The 25,132-nt window shown below is 43.6% G+C and overlaps 1 protein-coding gene across 1 annotated transcript in view; it reads right to left on the reverse strand.

Moving 5' to 3' along the window:
• Positions 1–25,132, reverse strand: part of negr1 (neuronal growth regulator 1) — a gene marked incomplete at both ends in the record, with an annotated part of 428,395 nt that overhangs the window by 72,350 nt on the left and 330,913 nt on the right. The window contains 2 exons of the mRNA XM_084164207.1: positions 9,952–10,100; positions 11,681–11,801. Coding sequence (XP_084020333.1) covers positions 9,952–10,100; positions 11,681–11,801 — 270 coding nt within the window. The remainder of the gene's footprint in view (positions 1–9,951; positions 10,101–11,680; positions 11,802–25,132) is intronic.

Consider the following 25,132-nt stretch of genomic DNA (forward strand, 5'->3'; position numbering starts at 1 on the left):
GGTGGATTGTAACTCACCACCGCCAACACTTGGTCTGGAATGTAATTACATGCTAGCATGGATAGTGGCTAACGTTAGCCAGCTTGAGCTAGCTACCGAGCTAGCATACGAACTCGGTAGCACAGAGTATATCCTCCATATGACGTTGAGAAATAGTGCATTGTGGGTAGTTTAGAAGATATCCGGAAATAAGTTTATAAATATGTAATAACCCAAACACATAACTATGTTTGTAATTATAGGTAACCAGATCGTGACTACAAATAAGTTACTAAGTCTTTGACCACACTGTGTTGTTACATTGGTGAGTAAAAACTCATACCTTTTAAAAGCTATCTATAAAAGCTGAGACTCACAAACACACACATGTAACAGTTGTCACTGACTAGTTGGGTATTCATTTCCTACTGAGCAAACAATTTCTGTACTTAAAGCATTTATATAAATTCATTTTTTTATCATGTTTTTTCCTTTGGCTGACCTTTATTGTCACGCGTTGCTGTAGATAGGTGTGGTGTGGAATCAGGCGTAGGACGCAGAAGTTAAGTCCAAACAAAGTCTTTAGTAGATCAACACAAAATAATCCAAGAACAGCCCGGAGGCGAGAAAAGCGAGCACAGGCGTAACCAAACGGGCGCACTAAACATGTGCGTAAATCTCTCCTAAAACAACAAGGAGGCAAACTACTAAATAGCGCACCAAAATAGGTAGCGCAGCAACACGGCAAGAAAACAATTACACACAACACCTAACTAACAACAAGGAACTAAATAGGGTGCTTAATGAGACATAACACAAAACAGGTGTGACAAACAGACAAAACCAATCAAACAAGAAACATAGAACGGTGGCAGCTAGTACTCCGGAGACGACGACCGCCGAAACCTGCCCGAACAAGGAGGAGGGGCCGCCTCGGCCGAAACCGTGACATTTATGCTATTGTTGAGATTTGTCAATGTAACTCATGAATGCAACTGTTTATGTAAAATACAATTGTTAAACACTTAATTGTGAGGCTAAATATAACGGCTGGACATGAAGATAAATGAAAGTCAGATAAATGAAAAGCCGATATTTGCTTGGGTCTCGGGACTGATAAGGTCTGTATGTGAAAACACCCTTAAAGACATATGGATCATTAGGTTAGATGGCTGCTAAGCTTCGCCAGATAGAATTTGGTGGGAGGTGACAAACAAGATTACTGTATGTGGGCTGCAAGAAAGTACAATGTAGGCCTCACCGTAATCCCAAAATGCAGATATAACCTCCTCCAGAAACTTCCACAGGGGAGAGGAAACTCAGGAATCCATTATTGTGGTTTACACTGCCTTCATATATGTAAAAAATACTACCACTTTATTTTCTTTCTACTTGCACAGAAGGGCAATGATATATAGGACAGCCAAGAGTAGTGCGGAGCCTACTTACACTTTCCATTTTAATCCAGTTACATGGGCACTCAATACAGTGGGGAAAAAAAGTATTTAGTCAGCCACCAATTGTGCAAGTTCCCCCACTTAAAAAGATGAGAGAGGCCTGTAATTTTCATCATAGGTACACGTCAACTATGACAGACAAATTGAGATTTTTTTTCTCCAGAAAATCACATTGTAGGATTTTTAATTAATTTATTTGCAAATTATGGTGGAAAATAAGTATTTGGTCACCTACAAACAAGCAAGATTTCTGGCTCTCACAGACCTGTAACTTCTTCTTTAAGAGGCTCCTCTGTCCTCCACTCGTTACCTGTATTAATGGCACCTGTTTGAACTAGTTATCAGTATAAAAGACACCTGTCCACAACCTCAAACAGTCACACTCCAAACTCCACTATGGCCAAGACCAAAGAGCTGTCAAAGGACACCAGAAACAAAATTGTAGACCTGCACCAGGCTGGGAAGAATGAATCTGCAATAGGTAAGCAGCTTGGTTTGAAGAAATCAACTGTGAGAGCAATTATTAGGAAATGGAAGACATACAAGACCACTGATAATCTCCCTCGATCTGGGGCTCCACGCAAGATCTCACCCCGTGGGGTCAAAATGCCAGAACCACACGGGGGGACCTAGTGAATGACCTGCAGAGAGCTGGGACCAAAGTAACAAAGTCTACCATCAGTAACACACTACGCTGCCAGGGACTCAAATCCTGCAGTGCCAGACGTGTCCCCCTGCTTAACCCTCCCGTTGTCCTAGGGTCAAAATGACCCGCCACTGTGTTGAAACAACTTTATTTAATTTTTATATTTTTGGGATCATTTGTGAGAAGGAGGCAGTGAGACTTTAAAGAAAGTATCAATGCCTCCTTCTCACAAATGATCCAAAAAATATAAAAATTAAATAAAGTTGGTTCAACACAGTGGCGGGTCATTTTGACCCTAGGACAACGGGAGGGTTAAGCCAGTACATGTCCAGGCCCGTCTGAAGTTTGCTAGAGTGCATTTGGATGATCCAGAAGAGGATTGGGAGAATGTCATATGGTCAGATGAAACCAAAATATAACTTTTTGGTAAAAACACAACTTGTCGTGTTTGGAGGACAAAGAATGCTGAGTTGCATCCAAAGAACACCATACCTACTGTGAAGCATGGGGGTGGAAACATCATGCTTTGGGGCTGTTTTTCTGCAAAGGGACCAGGACGACTGATCCGTGTAAAGGAAAGAATGAATGGGGCCATGTATCGTGAGATTTTGAGTGAAAACCTCCTTCCATCAGCAAGGGCATTGAAGATGAAACGTGGCTGGGTCTTTCAGCATGACAATGATCCCAAACACACTGCCCGGGCAACGAAGGAGTGGCTTCGTAAGAAGCATTTCAAGGTCCTGGAGTGGCCTAGCCAGTCTCCAGATCTAAACCCCATAGAAAATCTTTGGAGGGAGTTATAAGTCCGTGTTGCCCAGCGACAGCCCCAAAACATCACTGCTCTAGAGGAGATCTGCATGGAGGAATGGGCCAAAATACCAGCAACAGTGTGTGAAAACCTTGTGAAGACTTACAGAAAACGTTTGACCTGTGTCATTGCCAACAAAGGGTATATAAAAAGTATTGAGAAACTTTTGTTATTGACCAAATACTTATTTTCCACCATAATTTGCAAATAAATTCATTAAAAATCCTACAATGTGATTTTCTGGAGAAAAAAAAATCTCAATTTGTCTGTCATAGTTGACGTGTACCTATGATGAAAATGACAGGCCTCTCTCATCTTTTTAAGTGGGAGAACTTGCACAATTGGTGGCGGACTAAATACTTTTTTTCCCCCACTGTATATCCATTTCGATTTCAGGGCAAATGGAGAGCCACCAATTGCTCATTCAACGTTAGCCTCTTTGCTAGTTTTCCAAGTATCTGAACTAGAAGGCCTCCTAAAGAAGAAACCATTAGGGTTTGTAGCAAAAATTAAAAGTCTGATATGCTTTACATTTGAATATGTGTAAAGAGTCATATATTACATTTACAATGATACTCTTTTCCTGACTATATTGGTGGGAACCAGTGATTTTGTATTTTTTGGGGGGTAACTAGTGCGGTAGTGGATATCTGAGGACAGACTTTTTTCAAGCAGCAGCACTATCTGATTAATACTTGAGCACGAATCCACTAGTGAATCATCTCCCATTCTCAGCTCTCTCAGACACTCTTCCATTCCTGCAGAGTATGATATCCTTTGACATGCAATCTCCCTCCTCTATCCTTAATGAGGTCGGGCGTTAGCTACATTCTCACATTCACACAATGTATCCCATCAAAACGCATTCATGTGTATGCTGAGCGACCTCTGTACAGTACTCACTTGCGAGACAAAACACATTATGCAGCGGGGTATTTCATCTTACACTGTAATAACAACATCCTCTTTGTCTTAGCAGAACAATGATAGCAGAAAATGAGTAACATTCACACAATTCAGAGCTGCCCAGATTAATTTAGTGGGGAGCTGTATGCGATCTGCTTTGTCTTCTTAGAGTTGTTGTTAGAATAACAAATGAATATATGTAAATGGACTTGTTCAGCTTTGGCTGAAGGTTGATTGTCGAAAAAAATTAAGGTCATGATAATGATGAAGAAATCACTACTTTACTAATGTGCAACTCCAACTGAGCCCAACCTGGGCTGCCACAACATGATTGCATTATCTGTCTTTCATGCACGGCCACATTCATTGCGTGAATATTTCTCAAGGCTATCTTAACTGTTTTTTCTCTTTAATTATATGACTGCAGGTGTTAATATGTTATTTATTTATGAACCACATAATTTGTTATTCTTCTACTTGTTAATGCTGCTTAGCATGCATATCATCTTATGGGGGGTTCCACAGGGCTCATCATCCAAAGACGGCCATTTGCATTTCCAGCCCGCTTCTTCAGTCTCCAGTCCCATGTGCTACTTCACAGGGAATCTGGGCCATGAACACAACCAGAGCGTTGTAAATTAATTGATTGTGCCAGGGGGTAATTTGGGGGTTAACATGGCTAATACATTTATACAAGAAGCGAGATATTAGTCAATTAAAGAAAACAATGCCCTCTCTCCACTGAAATGGTTGAACATTATGAAGTGGAGCAAACCAAAGAAGTAAACCTATTTCTCAATCAATTACATTTTCTTTAGTAGCCATTAAACTCTGCAACTGTTTTAAAATCACCTTTGGCCTCATGGTGAAATCTCTTAATTCTTTCCTTCTTCTCCAGCAACTGAGTTAGGAAGTATCTTTGTAGTGACTGTGGGTTTTTATACACCATCCAAAGTGCAATGAATAACTTCACCAAGCCCTTTGAGCAGGTGCATAATTTAATGGCTGTGATAGGAAAAAACTGAGGATGGATCAACAACATTGTAGTTACTCCACAATACTAACCTAATTGACAGAGGGAAAAGAAGGAAGCCTACACAGAATATAAATATTCCAAAAACATGATTCCTGTTTGCAACATGGCACTAAATTAAAACGGCAAAAAATGTGGCAAAGAAATTAACTTTATGTCCTGAATTCAAAGCGATATGTTTGGGGCAAATCCAACAACATATCACTGAGTACCACTCTTCATATTTTCAAGCATGGGGGTGGCTGCATCATGTTATGGGTATGCTCGTCATTGGCAAGGACAGGGGAGTTTGTTAGGATAAAAGTAAATGGAAAAAAGCTAAGCACAGGCAAAATCCTAGACGAAAACCTGCTTCAGTCTGCTTTCCAACCGACACTGGGAGACAAATTCACCTTTCAGCAGGACAATAACCTAAAGCACAAGGCCAAATATACACTGGAGTTGCTTACCAAGACGACATTGAATATTCCTGAGTGGCCTAGTTACAGTTTTGACTTAAATCGGCTTGAAAATCTATGGCAAGAGCATGAAGAATGTTTTAAATTAATAATTTGCAAATATTGTACAATCCAGGTGTGCAAAGCTCTTAGAGACTTAGCCAAAAAGACTCACAGTTGTAATCGCTGCCAAATGTGATTCTTATATGTATTGACTCAGGGATGTGAATACTTACACTATATATACAAAAGTATGTGGACACCCATTCAAAATAGTGGATTCTGCTATTTCTGCCGCACCCATTGCTGACAGGTGTATAGAATCGAGCACACAGCCATGCAATCTCTATAGACAAACATTGGCAGTAGATTGGCCTTACTGAAGAGCTCAGTGACTTTCAACATGGCACCGTCATAGGATGCCACCTTTCCAACAAGTCTGTTCGTCAACATTTTGCCCTGCTAGTGCTTACCCGTTCAACTGTAAGTGCTGTTATTGTGAAGTGGAAACGTCTAGGAGCAACAACGGCTCAGCCACAAAGTGGTAGGCCACACAAGCTCACAGAACGGGACCGTGGAGTGCTGAAGCGCGCAGCACGTAAAAATCGTCTGTCCTCGGTTGCAACACTCACTACTGAGTTCCAAACTGCCTCTGGAAGCAAAGTCAGCACAATAACCGTTCGTTGAGAGCTTCATGAAATGGGTTTCCATGGCCGAGCAGCCGCACACAAGCCTAAAATCACCATGTGCAATGACAAGCGTTGGCTGTAGTGGTGTAAAGCTCACCACCATTGGACTCTGGAGCAGTGGAAACGCCATCTCTGGAGTGATGAATCACGCTTCACCATCTGGCAGTCCGACGGACAAATCTGGGTTTGGCGGATGTCAGGAGAACGCTACCTGCCGCAATGCATAGTGCCAACTGTAAAGTTTGTGGAGGAGGAATAATGGTCTGGGGCTATTTTTCATGGTGTGGGCTAGGCCCCTTAGTTCCAGTGAAGGGAAAGCTTAATGCTACAGCATACAATGACATTCTAGACAATTCTGTGCTTCCAACTTTGTGGCAACAGTTTGGGGAAGGTCCTTTCCTGTTTCAGCATGACAATGCCCCCGTGCACAAAGCAAGGTCCATACAGAAATGGTTTGTCGAGATCGGTGTGGAAGAACTTGACTGGCCTGCACAGAGCCCTGACCTCAACCCTTTGGGATGAATTGGAACACTGACTGCGAGCCATGCCTAATCGCCCAACATCAGTGCCCGACCTCACTAATGCTCTCGTGGCTGAATGGAAGCATGTCCCCGCAGCAATGTTCCAACATCTAGTGTAAAGCCTTCCCAAAAGAGTGGAGGCTGTTATAGCAATAAAGTGGGGACCAACTCCATATTAATGCCCATGATTTTGGAATGAGATGTTCGACGAGCAGGTGTCCACATACTTTTGGTCATTTAGTGTATGTAAATTATACTGAACAACAATATAAACGCAACATGTAAAGTGTTGGCCCCATGTTTCATGAGCTGAAATAAAAGATCCCAGATATTTTCCATACACACAAAAAGCTTATTTCTCTCCAATTTTGGGCACAAATTAGTTTACATCCTTGTTAGTGAGCATTTCTCCTTTGCCAAGATAATCCATCCACCTGACAGGTGTGGCATATCAAGAAGCTGATGAAACAGCATGACCATTACACATGTGGACCTTGTGCTGGGGACAATAAAAGGCCACACTAAAATGTGCAGTTTTATTACACAACACAATGCCACAGATGTCTCAAATTTTGAGGGAGTGTGGAATTGGCATGCTGACTGCAGAAATGTCCACCAGAGCGTTTGCCAGATAATTGAATGTTCATTTCTCTACCATAAGCCGCCTCAACGTCGTTGGCAGTACGTCCAACCGGCCTCACAACCGCAGACCGAGTGTAACCACGCCAGCCCAGGAACTCCACATCCAGCTTCGTCACCTGCGGGATCGTCTGAGACCAACCACCTGGACAACTGATGAAACTGAGGAGTATTTCCGTCTGTAATAAAACCCTTTCGTGGGGAAAAACTCATTCTGATTGGCTGGGCCTGGCTCCCTAGTGGGTGGCCTGGCTCCCAAGTGGGCCCACCCATGGCTGCGCCCCTGCCCAGTCATGTGAAATCCATAGATTAGGGCCTAATGAATTAATTTCAATTCAATATTTCCTTATATGAACTGTAACTCAGTAAAATCAATTGTCATATGTTGTGTTTATATTTTTGTTCAGTATACATATTTCTGTATTTCATTTTAAATAAATTAGCAAAAATGTCTAAAAGTTGTCACTTTGTCATTATGGGTCATTGTGTGGAGATGGGTGATTATTATTATTTTTAATCAAATTTTTAATTCAGGCTGTAACAGAACACAATTTGGAACAAGTCAAGGGGTATTACTTTCTGAAGGCACTTTATATGACATTTATTTGTAGGTATAAAGTCCTATCATATCCACCACTATTTGGTTACATTTTTTGTCCCTTTATGCTCGATGACTCAGGTGTGGTCACAGTATGGTGACAGAGAAAAACAACAACAATAACAACAACAACAATAACAGACAAGGATACATGGAGAGATGACACAATCCCGGGCAGTGATTGATAAGCATGACAAATGAACAAGGCAGTTATTAGCCCACCAGCCAGTGGAGCCCTGGTTCAACATGGCCGCCAGGAGGAGGTTTTTCAGGAGGAGAATGCGTTACTTTCCCGCTACCAATGTGTCTCTTCTCATTTTGGCCCAGAGCAGTAGGAGGAAGGTTGGGGGTAGACTGCAAAGCTCCTCCAGAGCTAAGCCGAGGTGGGCAGGGGATAAACACTTGACCAATTAAGCTGGAGGAGTCCTCTGAATTGTTGGGGGAGACGGGGACTAAATCTGTGCAGTACTTTGTAAAAGTTCACTTCAGTGACATGAAACACACAGCTTTTTTTATTTATTGAGACTATATACCCGAGAGTGTGATGCAGCAGTGCATGGTGAATAATATAAGACAGGCATTCTGAAAGACAGCCTTGAGTGTTTTTTAAATGTTGAATAGAGTGGATATTGGATATGATTTATCAGTGTGGTGAGTACCCTGTCAAAGGCTTAAGAGTGTCTAAAATGCCAGGGAGGCTCACAACTCTTTGCAGCAGAGACCCTGACTAAATGCAAACTCCAGGGAAACAAAGAACCCACACTTTCTGACACAGACTTGGACAAGCGAACTCAACCACTTTAACAGCACAGTTGGGACACAACAATCCCACAACTCCCACCGACTAGATAGATATCAGTGAAACACTTTGTTTGCAAGACACAAAACGACATACAAGCCCAAAGCTCAGATGTTTGATACTCACCCCTCTTTCCCAACACAACCAAACCATCTGTCATTGGAAATACACTGTGGAAGACTGGTGCAGGATGTCACCTTTTTCATGTTCTCTATGCACTTAAGAATACTATGCATACTGCCTTAATTCACCATGGTACTGTATATTGCTGCAGTTGCTCTCAAATAATTTTTAGAGGTTAAGGTCTGCACTTGAGCAATGTACATTATTATATAATTGAAGTTTCAAATTGATAGGGTTATAATTTGATGTGTCAAGTTTCAACCCTTGGGTGTGATGAAAGGAACTAAACAAAACATAGAATGTACCCAAAGAAAGAAGCATGAACTATGGACGAGCCAAAGATGGCCCAATGCAACAGCCCACAATTTCCCAAGTTTTCCCCAAACACATCAACCCATACTGTCACTGTTGCCATTTAAAATGTACGCCAATGGGCACTTCTTGATTAAATAGGAATTTCTCCTCTCCTCCACCTCATCAATACCTATCGACTGTTACTAGAATAGCAATTTAAAGTCACCCACGGTGATTTCACTCCTTGGTTTGTTGTGTGTGTTTATGTGTGGGCTTTGAGTCGTGCTGCAGGGATTGCTTGGCCTCTCTTCCATTAGTGTTGATCAGAGAGAGAGGGCGAGAGCGAGAAAGAGAGAGGGCGAGAGAGAGAGAGAGAGAGGGCGAGAGAGAGAAGCACGGTTCTGAGGGAACACAGGAATTTGCCTGGCTGTCTATTTTTGGGCCCCGTTGCCACTCAGTCTGCCTTTGAGGCCTCGGCAGCGTCGTCACATTAAGATCCCTCCATTTGAGGATCTCACACAGCCCTTTGATGTGGCTCTTTGTGCATGCACAAACAGGAGACTCAAGCACTCCCTTGGCATTCACCACCTATAAGGGTATCTTTCTGTAGAGCAGGGTTTGGTCTGTTAAGGACAGTGTTATTAGAAGGAGCTGCACAAACTAGTGAATAATTGAAATGTACCGGCTAATATTTCATTGCTGAACATATCAAATGGAATTTTCTACATCATGTACTTGATCAAAAATGGTTTTACAGCAAATATTCTCTTTCCTTGTTGCTTCCTTGCTGCTTGCTTGATGTGTGTGGACACACACAAGCAAACACACAAACGCACTCGCGCACACACACAAACACGTATACTTTAACATATAAAAATATACAAAAATGACTAAATTCATATATCTGCACCAGCAGAAAGGAAGTTGTCAAGCAATCACATCAAAAATACTGTTTCAAAATGCAAGAGCCACCCACAGAACAGGCCCATGTCAGCAATGACAGAGATATCCAGGCTACTTACGAATGAGAGGCACACTGGCGTTGGCCCTTCCCAGGATGTTGGCGGCGACACACGTGTAGTTACCATAGCGATCCTCTGTCATGTTGGTCACTGTGAGGACTGATCTGGAGCTAAGGTTCTTGATGTCAATCCCCTGACCCTTGTTAATCCTGAAATAGAACGGACGACAAATAAAGCTTTCCTTTTCTGAAAATATCGAGGAGGAAGAGGTGAGTCAAGAAGGGAGAAAATATGTATCAACCTCAAATAGGGTCTCTACAGTACTTCATCATCCTCTTCAATACATCAATTTTTCCTTTTGCTGGGCTTATGTCTTTGAGTGTTGTTTTGAAGGACTGCCACAGCAAGATAGAGAGACGACCCTAAGAGTAAGTGTGAACTAGCAGCATGTCACTTATTATTGGCATTCAATGTATAATTGTATGACACGTTTGCCATTATTCCTTTCTAATCAGTTTCTTTAGTTTGTTTTTCTGGTGGTATAAACAATCTGAGATGGCCAGATGAGTTACCTAAGATATGATGTACAATTTAGCCATTGTTCAAATTACCTAAAATATTGAAAAAGTCCAGGGAGAAGACAGGGATGACTCCTATTCTGGCAGCACAGTGGCCTCCTGTATATGCACTTGCGTAGTTTGACTGGCTCACAGTGGCTCTCGGAGTTGAAACGCTACGTATGACCTTATGTCCAGCAAATCTCTGAGCATCTGTTGTTCTCTCCCCCACTGCGATTTCCTCAAATGTTAGTTGAACATTCACTGATCATCTCGGTGGGAGTCTGGGAGCATGCTTGCTTCTCCTCCAGAACGCCACAAAACAAGCATCACTGTCTCTGTCAGAGCAAAAGCGTTTCTCTTTCAACACCATGAACAGTGAAGCCTCAAAAGAAAGATTTTACTGTCAAAACTGTCTCATTATTTCTGATGCAGACAAACCAGTGGCATGACTGCATTCGTACTATAGTGACATCCACACACAGCTAAATGTACTGTGTGGCACTTAACATCTGGGAACACTGAGTGCAGCTTAGCATATAGAAACATCCATGCTCTACCATTACGCAGCGCACACATCCATAATGTCTTTAAGACCTCTATAACTACGAATGTGTCAAGAAAAATGACTTTTCATGTTAAAAGGCTCAAACGTAGAGCTAGGTTTAGGATTAAGTAAACACTAGAATCATGGCAATGTGCCTCCTTAGCTATTAAAATAAATTGAATCCACCCTATAATTACAATTAGCGCAGTGTGAACTGATGATTGAAATTGTGCTCACTAGGAGTGGGTAAATGACGGGTAATGGGAGTAATTTGGTTTCTAAATTCAAGAACAGCCACTTGAATCTACACTGATTGATGTATGTGCTGAGAATGTTTTTAGCTAGTTGATGAGCTACGCAAACATTTAATTAGAAAGCAAGGTGTGGACGTAGTCAAAATTACTTTTCTTATTGGATTAGTTATTACTTATACTTTCCAGGGCCAGACTAGTGACAGTTAGTGCCAGACTAACACATTGTTTACACATTTACTATGTGGTGACATTTGTCATGTGTAAAGAAGTCAAAGATGCTTCAGAACACACTCTACCCTCATTGCATAATGGATCGAACCAATGGAACTAGTTTAGTGCTAATGGTTGGCAACAAATGTGCATCCAACTCTATAAACCCAAAAAACTTTTATTTCCATGGCGAATGACCCAGAGCAATTTGTTTCTCTAACCTTTTCTCTCCCTTGTACCACTCAAATGATGGTGTGGGTACAGCTGCAGCCTCACACCTCAGCAGAGCTGTGCGTCCCAAGCCAACTCCATGGCTTTTCATCTCGTGGATGGCTGGTGCAACTGAAATGAAGAAGAAATAAAAATGTTACAAGGGAGAAACATTATGATATAGAAATACATTCAATAAAAGCCAATTTCCTCAGCTTGAATGTAGTACTGGAACATGGTTTTGGTCCAGATAGGTGTAAGAGGTGAGAAAGGCTTGAAACTTGAAACACAAAACTAGGGTTGCTGGAAACTTTAGATGTTTACAAATAAATTACCAGATTTTTGGTATATGTCAAGGATTTTAGGTAATCTATCACAAGACATCTAGTGGCCTTTTTGGGAACTTCATATTATCATAGGTGTCTGTAATTTTCAAATCAATTAAAATGTTATTTGTCACATGCGCCGAATACAACAGGTGTAGACCTTACCGTGAAATGCTTACTTACAAACCCTTAATCAATAATGCAGTTCAAGAAATAGTTTACTAAGTAAACTAAAGTAAAAAATAAAGTAAAAAGTAACACAATAAAATACCAATAACGAGGCTATATACAGGTGGTACCGGTACCGAGTGTCACGATCGTCAGGAATAGATGAGGACCAAGGCGCAGCGTTGCAGGCAAACATACTCTTTAATTAGAGACACGATCAAAACAACAAATGATACGTGACAGTTCACGGTCTAACATAAACAGACTTGAAACAAAATCCCACAACCACGAATGAAAATCATACAGTTTAAATATGGCTCCCAATCAGAGACAACCAACGACAGCTGACACTCGTTGCCTCTGATTGGGAGTCACTCAGGCAAACATAGAAACAGACGAACTAGAACCCCCAACATAGAAATATAACACATAGATCTACACACCCTGGCTCAACATAACAGTGTCCCCAGAGCCAGGGCGTGACAGTACCCCCCCCTAAAGGCGCCGACTCCGACCGCGTCAACCAAATACCACAGGGGAGGGACCGGGTGGGCACTCCGCCTAGGCGGCGGATCCGGCTCCGGGCCTGATCCCCGCTCCCTCTCCAACCCCCCAAAGTACCCCTGGTCTGGTCTGGCCCCGCTGGCCGGAGCTGGACTGCACACTGATGGAGCGGATTGCTCTAGCTCCGGCGTAAAACATCTGACCAGTGCCGAACCAGGCACCAGTGGAACAGGCACGGGCCTTGCCGGACTGACGACGCCCACCACTGGCTTGGTGTGGAGAACAGGCCGAGCCGGGCTGACGAAGCGCACCACTGACTTGGTGCGGGGAGCAGGAACGGGCCGAGCCGGGCTGACGAAGCGCACCACTGACTTGGTGCGGGGAGCAGGAACGGGCCGAGCCGGGCTGACGAAGAGCACCACTGACTTGGTGCGGGGAGCAGGAACGGGCCGAGCCGGGCTGACGAAGCGCACCACTGACTTGGTGCGGGGAGCAGGAACGGGCCGAGCCGGGCTGACGAAGCGCACCACTGACTTGGTGTGGGGAGCAGGAACGGGCCGAGCCGGGCTGACGAAGCGCACCACTGACTTGGTGCGGGGAGCAGGAACGGGCCGAGCCGGGCTGACGAAGCGCACCACTGACTTGGTGCGGGGAGCAGGAACGGGCCGAGCAGGGCTGACGAAGCGCACCACTGACTTGGTGCGGGGAGCAGGAACAGACCGGACCGTACTGGGGACACACACCACTGGCCCTACACCGGGATCTGGAACGGGCCGGACCGGACTGGTAACACACCCCAGTACCTCTCGCCGTGCCTCTACACCTTCCATCCCCTCTTCGACCAGTGACCCCCGTAACCTGGCGGCCTCCTCTGCCAACCCGCTGGACCGCTCTATCGCGGCCTCCTGCTGCCCCGACGTCGTGAGCCCCCCCCTAAAAATTTTCTGGGGGTCTCTCTTCCCCGTGGGCCAGGCCTCTATAGTTCTCGCCCAACTCTCGCTCTTCTGCCTCCAACTCCCGCTATTCAGCTCCTCAATTGGCTTGACCCAGTCGAAGCTCTTCCTCCATTGTTCCCAAGTCCACTCTCTCTGCTCTTCACTCGGCTTGACCCAGTCGAGGCTGCCACGGAGATCTGCTATGGATTTCCCTGGCGATGGCTCCTCGACTCGCTGCTTGGTCCAGTTGTGGTGGGATTTTCTGTCACGATCGTCAGGAATAGATGAGGACCAAGGCGCAGCGTTGCAGGCAAACATACTCTTTAATTAGAGACACGATCAAAACAACAAACGATACGTGACAGTTCACGGTCTAACATAAACAGACTTGAAACAAAATCCCACAACCACGAATGAAAATCATACAGTTCAAATATGGCTCCCAATCAGAGACAACAAACGACAGCTGACACTCGTTGCCTCTGATTGGGAGTCACTCAGGCAAACATAGAAACAGACGAACTAGAACCCCCAACATAGAAATATAACACATAGATCTACACACCCTGGCTCAACATAACAGTGTCCCCAGAGCCAGGGCGTGACACCGAGTCAATGTGCAGGGGTACAGGATAGTCAAGGTAATTTGTACATGTACAGTGAGGGAAAAAAGTATTTGATCCCCTGCTGATTTTGTACGTTTGCCCACTGACAAAGAAATGATCAGTCCATAATTTTAATGGTAGGTTTATTTGAACAGTGAGAGACAGAATAACAATCCAGAAAAACGCATGTCAAAAATGTTATAAATTGATTAGCATTTTAATGAGGGAAATACGTTTTTACCCTCTCATTCAGAAAGATTTCTGGCTCCCAGGTGTCTTTTATACAGGTAACGAGCTGAGATTAGGAGCACACTCATAAAGGGAGTGCTCCTAATCTCAGCTCGTTACCTGTATAAAAGACACCTGTCCACAGAAGCAATCACTCAATCAGATTCCAAACTCTCCACCATGGCCAAGACCAAAGCACTCTCCAAGGATCTCAGGGACAAGATTGTAGACCTACACAAGGCTGGAATGGGCTACAAGACCATCACCAAGCAGCTTGGTGAGAAGGTGACAACAGTTGGTGTGATTATTCGCAAATGGAAAAAACACAAAAGAACTGTCAATCTCCCTCAGCCTGGAGCTCCATGCAAGATCTCACCTCGTGGAGTTGCAATGATCATGAGAACGGTGAGGAATCAGCCCAGAACTACACGGGAGGATCTTGTTAATGATCTCAAGGCAGCTGGGACCATAGTCACCAAGAAAACAATTGGTAACACACTGCGCCGTGAAGGACTGAAATCCTGCAGCTCCCGCAAAGTCCCCCTCCTCAAGAAAGCACATATACAGGGCCGTCTGAAGTTTGCCAATGAACATCTGAATGATTCAGAGGAGAACTGGGTGAAAGTGTTGTGGTCAGATGAGACCAAAATCAAGCTCTTTGGCATCAACTCAACTCGTCGTGTTTGGAGGAGGAGGAATGCTGCCTATGACCCCAAGAACACCATCCCCACCGTCAAACATGGAGGTGGAAACATTATGCTTTGGGGGTGGTTTTCTGCTAAGGGGACAGGACAACTTCACCGCATCAAAGGGACGATGGACGGGGCCATGTACCGTCAAATCTTGGGTGAGAACCTCCTTCCCTCAGCCAGGGCATTGAAAATGGGTCGTGGATGGGTATTCCAGCATGACAATGACGCAAAACACACGGCCAAGGCAAGAAAGGAGTGGCTCAAGAATAAGCACATTAAGGTCCTGGAGTGGCCTAGCCAGTGTCCAGACCTTAATCCCATAGAAAATCTGTGGAGGGAGCTGAAGGTTCGAGTTGCCAAACATCAGCCTCAAAACCTTAATGACTTGGAGAAGATCTGCAAAGAGGAGTGGAACAAAATCCCTCCTGAGATGTGTGCAAACCTGGTGGCCAACTACAAGAAACGTCTGACCTCTGTGATTGCCAACAAGGGTTTTGCCACCAAGTACTAAGTCATGTTTTGCAGAGGGGTCAAATACTTATTTCCCTCATTAAAATGCAAATCAATTTATAACATTTATGACATGCATTTTTCTGGATTTTTTTGTTATTATTCTGTCTCTCACTGTTCAACTAAACCTACCATTAAAATTATAGACTGATCATGTCTTTGTCAGTGGGCAAACGTACAAAATCAGCAGGGGATCAAATACTTTTTTCCCTCACTGTAGGTAGGGGTAAGGTGACTATGCATAGATAATAAACAGCTAGTAGCAGCAGTGTAAAAACAAAGGGGGTGGGGAATAGTCCGGGTGGCCATTTGATTAATTGTTCAGCAGTCTTATGACTTGGGGGTAGAAGCTGTTAAGGAGCCTTTTGGACCTAGACTTGGCGCTCCGGTACCGCTTGCTGTGCGGTAGCAGAGAGAATAGTCTGTGACCTGGGTGACAGGAGTCGTTGACAACTTATGGGACCTTCCTCTGACACAGCCTAGTATATAGGTCCTGGATGGCAGGAAGCTTGGCCCCAGTGATGTACTGGGCCATAAACACTACCATCTGTAGCGCCTTACGGTCGGATGCCGAGCAGTTGCCATACCAGGCGGTGATGCAACCGGTCAGGATGCGCTCAATGTTACAGCTGTAGAACTTTTTGAGGATCTGGGAACCCATGCCAAATCTTTTCAGTCTCCTGAGGGGGAAAAGGTGTTGTCGTGCCCTCTTCACGACTGTCTTGGTGTGTTTGGACCATGATAATTTGTTGGGGATGTGGACACCAAGGAACTTGAAACTCTCGACACACTCCACTACAGCCCTGTCGATGTGAATGGGGACGTGTTCGGCACTCCATTTCCTGTAGTCCACAATCAGCTCCTTTGTCTTGCTCACGTTGAGGCAGAAGTTGTTGTCCTGAAACCACACTGCCAGGTCTCTGACCACCTCCCTATAGGCTGTCTCATCGTTGTCGGTGATCAGGCCTACCACTGTTGTGTCGTCAGCAAACTTAATGAGTGAACAGGGAGTACAGGAGGGGACTAAGCATGCACCCCTGAGGGGCCCCTGTGTTGAGGACCAGCGTGGCAGATGTTTTGTTGCCTACCCTTACCACCTGGTGGCGGCCGTTAGGATGTCCATGATCCAGTTGCACAGGGAGGTGTTTAGTCCCAGGGTCCTTAGCTTAGTGATGAGCTTCGTGAGCACTATGGTGTTGAACGCTGAGCTGTAGTCAATGAACAGCATTCTCACATAGGTGTTCCTTTTGTTCAGGTGGGAAAGGGCAGTGTGGAGTGCAATTGAGATTGCGTAATCTGTGGATCTGTTGGGGTGGTATGCGTATTGAAGTGGGTCTAGGGTTTCCGGGATGATGGTGTTGATGTGAGCCATGTCCAGCCTTTCAAAGCACTTCATGGCTACCAACGTGAGTGCTACGGGGCGGTAGTCATTTAGGCAGGGTACCTTCACTTTCTTGGGGACAGGGACTATGGTGGTCTGTTTGAAACATGTAGGTATTACATACTCAGTCAGGGAGAGGTTGAAAATAAGTGAAGACACTTGCCAGTTGGTCCGTGCATGCTCTGAGTACACATCCTGGTAATCCATCTGGCCCCGCGGCCTTGTGAATGTTGACCTGTTTAAAGGTCTTGCTCACATCGGCTACGGAGAGCGTGATCACACACTCACCCGGAACAGCTGGTGCTCTCATGCATGCTTCAGTGTTGCTTGCCTCGAAGCGAGCATAGAAGTAATTTAGCTCGTCTGGTAGGCTCGTATCACTGGGCAGCTCGTGGCTGTGCTTCCCTTTGTAGTCTGTAATAGTTTGCAAACCCTGCCACATCCGACGAGCGTCGGAACCGGTTTAGTATGATTCAATCTTAGTCCTGCATTGACCCTTTGCCTGTTTGATGGTTCGTCGGGGGCATAGAGGGATTTCTTATAAGCGTCCGGGTTAGAGTCCAGCTTCTTGAAAGTGGCAGCTGTTCCCCTTAGCTCAGTGCGGATGTTGCCTGTAATCCATGGCTTCTGGTTGGGGTATGTACGTACGGTCACCGTGGGGACAACATCATCGATGCACTTACTGATGTGGTGTCCTCCTCAATGCCTGTGATGCAAGTGATAGAAGGAGTCAGGAGCAGGAGAGTAATACGCATCCAAAAAGTTTATTCCGTCGATAAACAGTTGCGCAAGCATGCGACAACAAAACTCAGGCACAGGGGAAATATCTACCCTGGCAACAACAAGGTAAGGGTAGCTCAACCGAGCTACACACAGCTCACAACAAACAATTACCCACACAGACAAGGAAGCAGAGGGAACACTTATACAATGACTAATTGGGGATAAGGACCAGGTGTGTGTGATTAATTAGACAAGACTAGTGGAGTGATGATAAATGGATCGGCAGCAGCTAGTAAGCCGGTGACGACGAACGCCGAAACCTGCCCGAACAAGGAGGGGAGGCAGCCTCGGCGGAAGTCGTGACAATGCCATCGGAAGAATCCCAGAATATATTCCAGTCTGTGCTAGCAAAACAGTCCTGTAGCTTAGAATCTGCGTCATCTGACCACTTCCGTATTGAGCGAGTCACTGGTACTTCCTGCTTAGTTTTTGCTTGTAAGCAGGAATAAGGAGGATAGAATTACGGTCAGATTTCTCAAATGGAGGGTGAGGGATAGCTTTGTATGCATCTCTGTGTGTGGAGTAAAGGTGGTCTAGAGTTTTTTTTCCCTCTGTGAGATGTGAGATGCTAGTAGAAATTAGTTCAAACGGATTTAAGTTTTCCTGCATTAAAGACCCCGGCCACTAGGAGTTATTACATTGTAGAATAATACTGAAGTCATCAAAACTATGAAATAACACATATGGAATCATGTAGTAACCAAAAAAAGTGTAAAACAAATCAAAATGCCACCCTTTGCCTTGATGACAGATTTGCACACTATTGGCATTCTCTCAACCAGCTTCACCTGGAATGCTTTTCCAACAGTCTTCAAGGTGTTCCCACATATGCTGAGCACTTGTTGCTGCTTTTCCTTCACTCTGCGGTCCGACTCATCCAAGACCATCTCAATTTGGTTGAGGTCGGGGGATTGTGGAGGCCAGGTAATCTGATGCAGCACTAAATCACTCTCCTTCTTGGTAAAATAGCCCTCACACAGACAGTATCACCAGCAAAGCACCCCCACACCATAACACTCCTCCTCCAAGCTTTACGGTGGGAAATACACATGCGGAGATCATCCGTTCAACCACACCACGTCTCACAAAGACACGGCAGTTGGAATCAGAAATCTCCAATTTGGACTCCAGACCGAAGGACAAATATCCAAAGGTCTAATGTCCATTGCTCGTGTTTCTTGGCCCAAGCAAGTCTCTTCTTATTATTGGTGTCCTTTAGTAGTGGTTTCTTTGCAGCAATTCGACCACGAAGGCCTGATTCACACACTCTCCTCTGAACAGTTGATGTTGAGATGTGTTTGTTTCTTGAACTCTGTGAAGCTTTATTTGCACTGTAATTTCTGAGGCTGGTAACTCTAATGGACTTATGCTCTGCAGCAGAGGTAACTCTGGGTCTTCCATTCCTGTGGCGGTCCTCATGAGAGCCAGTTTCATTATAGCGCTTGATGGTTTTTGTGTTTGCACTTGAATAAACTTTTAAAGTTCTTGACATTTTCCGTATTGACTGACCTTCATGTCTTAAAGTAATGATGGACTGTCATTTCTCTTTGCTTATTTGAACTGTTCTTGCCATAATATGGACATGTTATTTTACCAAATAGGGCTATCTTCTGTATACCCCCCTACATTGTCACAGCACAACTGATTGGCTCAAACACATTAAGAAGGAAAGAAATTCCACAAATTAACTTTTAAGAAGGCACACCTTTTAATTGAAATGCATTCCAGGTGACTACATCGTTAAGCTGGTTGAGAGAATGCCAAGAGTGTGCAAAGCTGTCATCAAGGCAAAGGGTGGCTATTTGAAGAATCTCAAATATAAAATATATTTTGATTTGTTTAACACTTTTTTGGTTACTACATGATTCCATATGTGTTATTTCATAGTTTTGATGTCTTCACTATTATTCTACAATGTAGAAAATAGTAAAAAATTTAGAAAACCCTTGAATGAGTAGGTGTTCTAAAACCTTTGACCGGTAGTGTATGAATAAATATTTTAAAAGTTATTCAAGTATATATTACTAAGGTTACGATAGATTGCCATAGATTTGTTTTTAATTACCAAAATGACTGAAGTTTCTGGTAACTTTGGTAAACTACCAGTAGCTTTGTAACCCAACACAAAACATAGCGACCACACTGTGGTCAGTGTGCATATTTAATGTTAACGCTACTGAGGCAGTGGGAAGGAAAAAAGCATCCATCCCAAGGGTTAGGAAAATGAAATGAATTGCATGGTGATAAATTGCTTAATGGAAGTTCAAAAGACTGAATGGCAGAGGCAGGTTCTGTGAATACAAAATGAGTCTCCTTTCATGTGCCGAGACGCGGTGTAAATCTCTTTGCCAATGTCAGGGAGGCAGCTTTAACTATGGACGCTTTCTCAAGCAGCCAGGGCTTTTTGTATTTAAAATATTTACAGAGCTTAAAGTAACACAGTCTTGAAAGGAAGAATGTAATTGCTAGATTGAAATCATATAGAATTCACACAAAGCATTTGGTTGAATCTAAATTAGTATGTGACGACAGTGGTTGGCCACTGAAATTATAACAATCACCACATAAAATAGGCTTTTTCTTTTCACTTTTTTATTTTGTATTTATCATCAACTTTTAACATAATGTTCAATTCTTCTCACTCTTTTATGGTTAGTGGGGTAAAAGCACATCGTGCACAATATGTAAATAAAAAGCAGTACATATACATTGGCAATGTTCCTAATGCAGACAATATTTCCTTCTCACAGGGGTCTTCTGTGGGTCAGTGAAAACAGGTACCATCTATCCTACTCCATACAAATAATACAAACCATTCCAAATATGTCCCTTGAGAAGTGTTAGTCACTGAACTGCTGATTCAAAAGGCATATGAAAGGGACAGACGTCAGTGCCACACTACTGTTGTGATGTTAGTGGTGAATATGAATCAGTGTAGCACTCAAGCTACACAATGACCAAGTGAGTAGCATTGGTTTGGGGTTATACGATTGTCTACGGCAGTTTGGTCTAGTGGCCAGTAAGAATGCAAAGTCAACATGCAAAACAAGGTTGAGGTCAGAACATACTGTTTTACCGAAAGTAAACAGAAGCACATAGGGTGACTGAAAGAAAAACACAAATCCACTTAGGATTTGCTGGCTAGCATTCAATCACATGCCATGTCTGAATCTGAGTTATGGTATATTCCCCACTATTGAGTCTTTGAGAATCACCTGCCAGTCAGTCACGACCAGTCTGTGTTCTGTTCAGGGGGAGATTTGGCAGGGCACACTCAAACCTTTATTTCCAATTGCATTTGTGAAGTGCCCCTGCACAACCTCCTCCACAATGGAGACTGTCCTGTGATAGTACCTCTCGAAGGTGCTGCCTCATGTCACACTCAAGCAGGAAAAATACATATTCACCCTCGGGAGATGCTGCTGAAATGCCTGTTCTTATAGAGTACCACAGCATGAGTCATAATACCCATAAAACCTAGCGGTCAAACAAGGAAATGGTTCCAATAGTTTTTCCACCATTCATTTTCCCCATAGGGAATTTTAGAAACACTTAAAATAAGGGCTATGTTTTGTGTAGGCTTACCCTGGCGTGACGTTTTTATAACCGCGTAAATCTCTCTAGGACAAGGTGACTTTTATCAATATATTCGCCTGAATTTACCCCCCAATAATGACATGCTAATTTACTTCTAATCATAAAGAACTACAAATGCTATGATGATCTGGACGAGACTGCTGAATCGAGGCAAAGGTAAAAATCTTTGGATTAATTATCTTATGTTAGCTAAATTTAGTCATGAATAAATTGGCTACATTTCTTTAAACTGACAATTCCTTGAACTGACTTGTGCACACTTTTAATTGACACAATACCTGTTAGCAAAGGTGTCAGCTAGAGGAGCTTGCAGGTATTTGTAGTCTTGCATGACGTCTACTTTAATGCTAATTAGCATTTTTGAATCTGAGAGTAAATGAGCCGAATATATTGATCCAAGAGAGATTTACATGGTTATCAAAACTTCACGCAAGAGTAAGCCTCCACGAAACACAACCCTTATTTTAAGTGTTTCTAAAATTCCCTATGGAAAAATGATTGGAACCATCTGCCTGTTTGACTGCTAGGTTTTATGGGTATTATAACACCTCCACTGTGGGGCTCTATTGAGACAAATCACCAGTACAGAACATATTTTTCAAGGACTCATGTTCTTCTGAAAGAGCAGGGCACTCCATATACAGGTGTGTGCTTGTGTTCTTCGAGCAAGTTCATACTGTGCATACCCTATAATGAATATGCTACCTTTCTTGGCACTACATATCATTGCTGACATCAACAGTCCACTTAGACAGATGAGGCGTGATAAGAAAGATGCATTGCAACGCCGAAGGGTGTGTGCGAGTGTGTGCAAATCTTTCACGTGGAATCCTTATAAACATAGTACTGTGCATGCAGTTTGTATATGTTGATTTCCTGTTCTTGCGTGTCTTACCTCTGCATCCCTACGCCTCTGTACTCTGGAGAAGGGAGACCTAAGATTGCAAATCTAGTGGGCAAGTGAGACAGGGACTTTTCCTGGTAATCTATCACAGGGATTGGTGCTGTGTTGAGGGGTATTGGCAGGTGCTTGGCAGGCTGCCTGTGTGTGTGTGTGTGTGTGTGTGTGTGTGTGTGTGTGTGTGTGTGTGTGTGTGTGTGTGTGTGTGTGTGTGTGTGGACACGCGTGCTTGCATTTGTGTCTGTCTGTCAGTGTGTGTATGTGTGGACACGCGTGCTTGCGTTTGTGTCTGTGTGGACATGCATATGTGTGGAGAGAAGGTAGAGAGCTGGGGCTGTGTATTGGGCTGTGATGGATCTGCAAGGCGCTAACACCCTGCCTCTATCTCACAGCTGGATCTGGACCTCTGGAAGGCCCGCTCCTTTAATTACAAACAACATTAGCAATAACCGCACCATAAAGAAAGGCAACAAAGCAATTATAGCCTCTACCAGCACTATCTCAGCAGAACAGCAGAAACTAAACTACAGAGAGAAACGGGACTCTCTAGATGCAGTAACAAAGAGTCAAAACACCTAGTTGTTTCAACGGTTTAGAAAACACCCACAAACTCCTGAGCCCCAAATACACTGGAATATGAAACCTGGGTTTGCCTTTAGTGTATGCCAAGGTTATCAGACCCCTGGTCCAGAGGTGGGTCTAACCCTGATCTTACCTGGATCTGCCTTAGTGTATAAGGGGAAGCCTGGATTCTCATCAGTCTCCCTACAGATCCTGAACCGGGCCATACCTTCTATGGAGTAAAACAATAAGAACGTAATGGTGTACCATTCTACCACAGTAAGAGATGTGCATATACTGTACTTTGCAGACATACCTGGGTTCCTAGTCCATTGTGTTTGTGGCTATGATTTCAGAAAACCTTTGTCTCTAAACCGTTGTGTGGAGTTTGGATGAACAAGGGGCCCTAGATTCATATCAGTCCTAAGCAAACGTGAACAATGTCACTCAATACTCAGGGAGAGATAAAGGCAGAAGACAGCCAAGGGGTCTACAACATCTGCAGAAATGGAAGCCAATAACAAGAGTGACTAAATCAATCGCAGTATGCCAATGCTAAGAGCCTTGCCAAGTCCTCATAATCCTCCATTGGTGTCATTGTGCGGGGCCATTGATTAACATGCATTTGAAAGGTCTCTGTGACCTGCCTGTCAGTACAAACACACATCCCCTCCCATTGTGGGCTACATTAGAGACAGCGGTGGACACAATAGTGGAGGCAGCACCAACACTAAGAACGCACAGACCACGAAGTCTGTGACATTTTCAAAGCAGTGCAATAAAGCCTCCCACTTATGTACCTGCCAGTGTCTGTGCCTCACAACTAGCATCCATTTGAGTAAAATATCTTTGAAGATTTTTTTGGGGAGATTTTAATGTGTTGTATTTATTTTTGCTGAACTGTTAACAATGTTTCAGCACTGATTTGTGCATTCAAAAACCTAAATGCCCAGATTCAGTATGAATATCAAAAATATGATGTCTACTAATATATTCCTGGGCAATGACTCCCCAGAACATAAACAAAAAACATAAAATCCAGTGCCATTTTAATAATTTCAATTTGAGCCAGCTGGCATGTTCTTCATCATCATATATTGTGTCTAAATACAGGTTGAGCATTTTTGGAGAGTAATGCAAAGTAGTGCACAAAAAATCATGAAGGCCCAATAATCCAGGTAATTTAGTGGCTGGAGAGCGCCGTAGCTTTGCTGTTAATCACGGCTGAGGTCCAGGAATAGCACAACCTCCATGAATAATAGGTGCTGCAGGGCCTCCTCTGTTTGACAAATTGCAAGTTGCAGGTGGATCATAAAGCAACTTCCCATTAGATTTACATTATACAGGCCGTGTCACCAAAACAAAGATGATGTGTACAATAGAACAGCAGCTATACAATATGGTGAACACACACATACATTATCAATACATTGTTTAACCTCTCTCTGTTTAATATTAATGGTTGATGTTGAACTGCAACCGTTTTGCCGCTCAGTAGCATTAAGGGCTCCTCCGTGTAGTCGCGTTAAGTGTTCCTTGATATTGTATCCCAGAAATATATTGAACAAAAATATAAACGCAACATGCAACAATTTCAAAGATTTTACTGAGTTACAGTTCATATAAGGAAATAAGTCAATTGAAATAATTCATTAGGCCCTAATCTATGGATTTCACATGACTGGGAATACAGATATGCATCTGTTGATCACAGATACCTTTAAGAAAAAAGTAGGGACGTGGATCAGAGAACAAGTGATAGTATTCAATAATGGCGCCGGAGGGGATGGCTGCCGTTTTAAAGGCTCCTAACCAACTGTGCTATTTGTTGTGTGTTTTTTTCACATTGTTTGTAACTTATTTTGTACCTAAAGTTGCTGCAACCGTCTCTTATGACCGGAAATAGCTTCTGGACATATGAACAGCGATTATTCACCTCGAACTGGATGAAGATTTTTTCTTTAATGAGTCAGACGCGAAGGATATACTACTTTCAGGAGAACAGGCCCAAATCCCCGTCATTGGTGTGAAGAAAAGGCAAAGATACAGAGGGAGAAGGTCAGGGTGACTTGTTAGGATTTGTAGGCGAGTGAGTAAATCGCCATTACCCTCGGCTTTATTGGCCAACGTACAATCACTGGAAAATAAACTTGATGATCTACGATCGAGACTATCCTACCAACGGGACATTAAAAACTGTAATATCTTATGTTTCACCGAGTCGTGGCTGAACGACGACATGGATAATATAGAACTGGCTGTGTTTTCGGTG

Source organism: Coregonus lavaretus, assembly GCF_964263955.1.
Source record: "Coregonus lavaretus genome assembly, chromosome: 6".
Lineage (NCBI taxonomy): Eukaryota > Metazoa > Chordata > Actinopteri > Salmoniformes > Salmonidae > Coregonus > Coregonus lavaretus.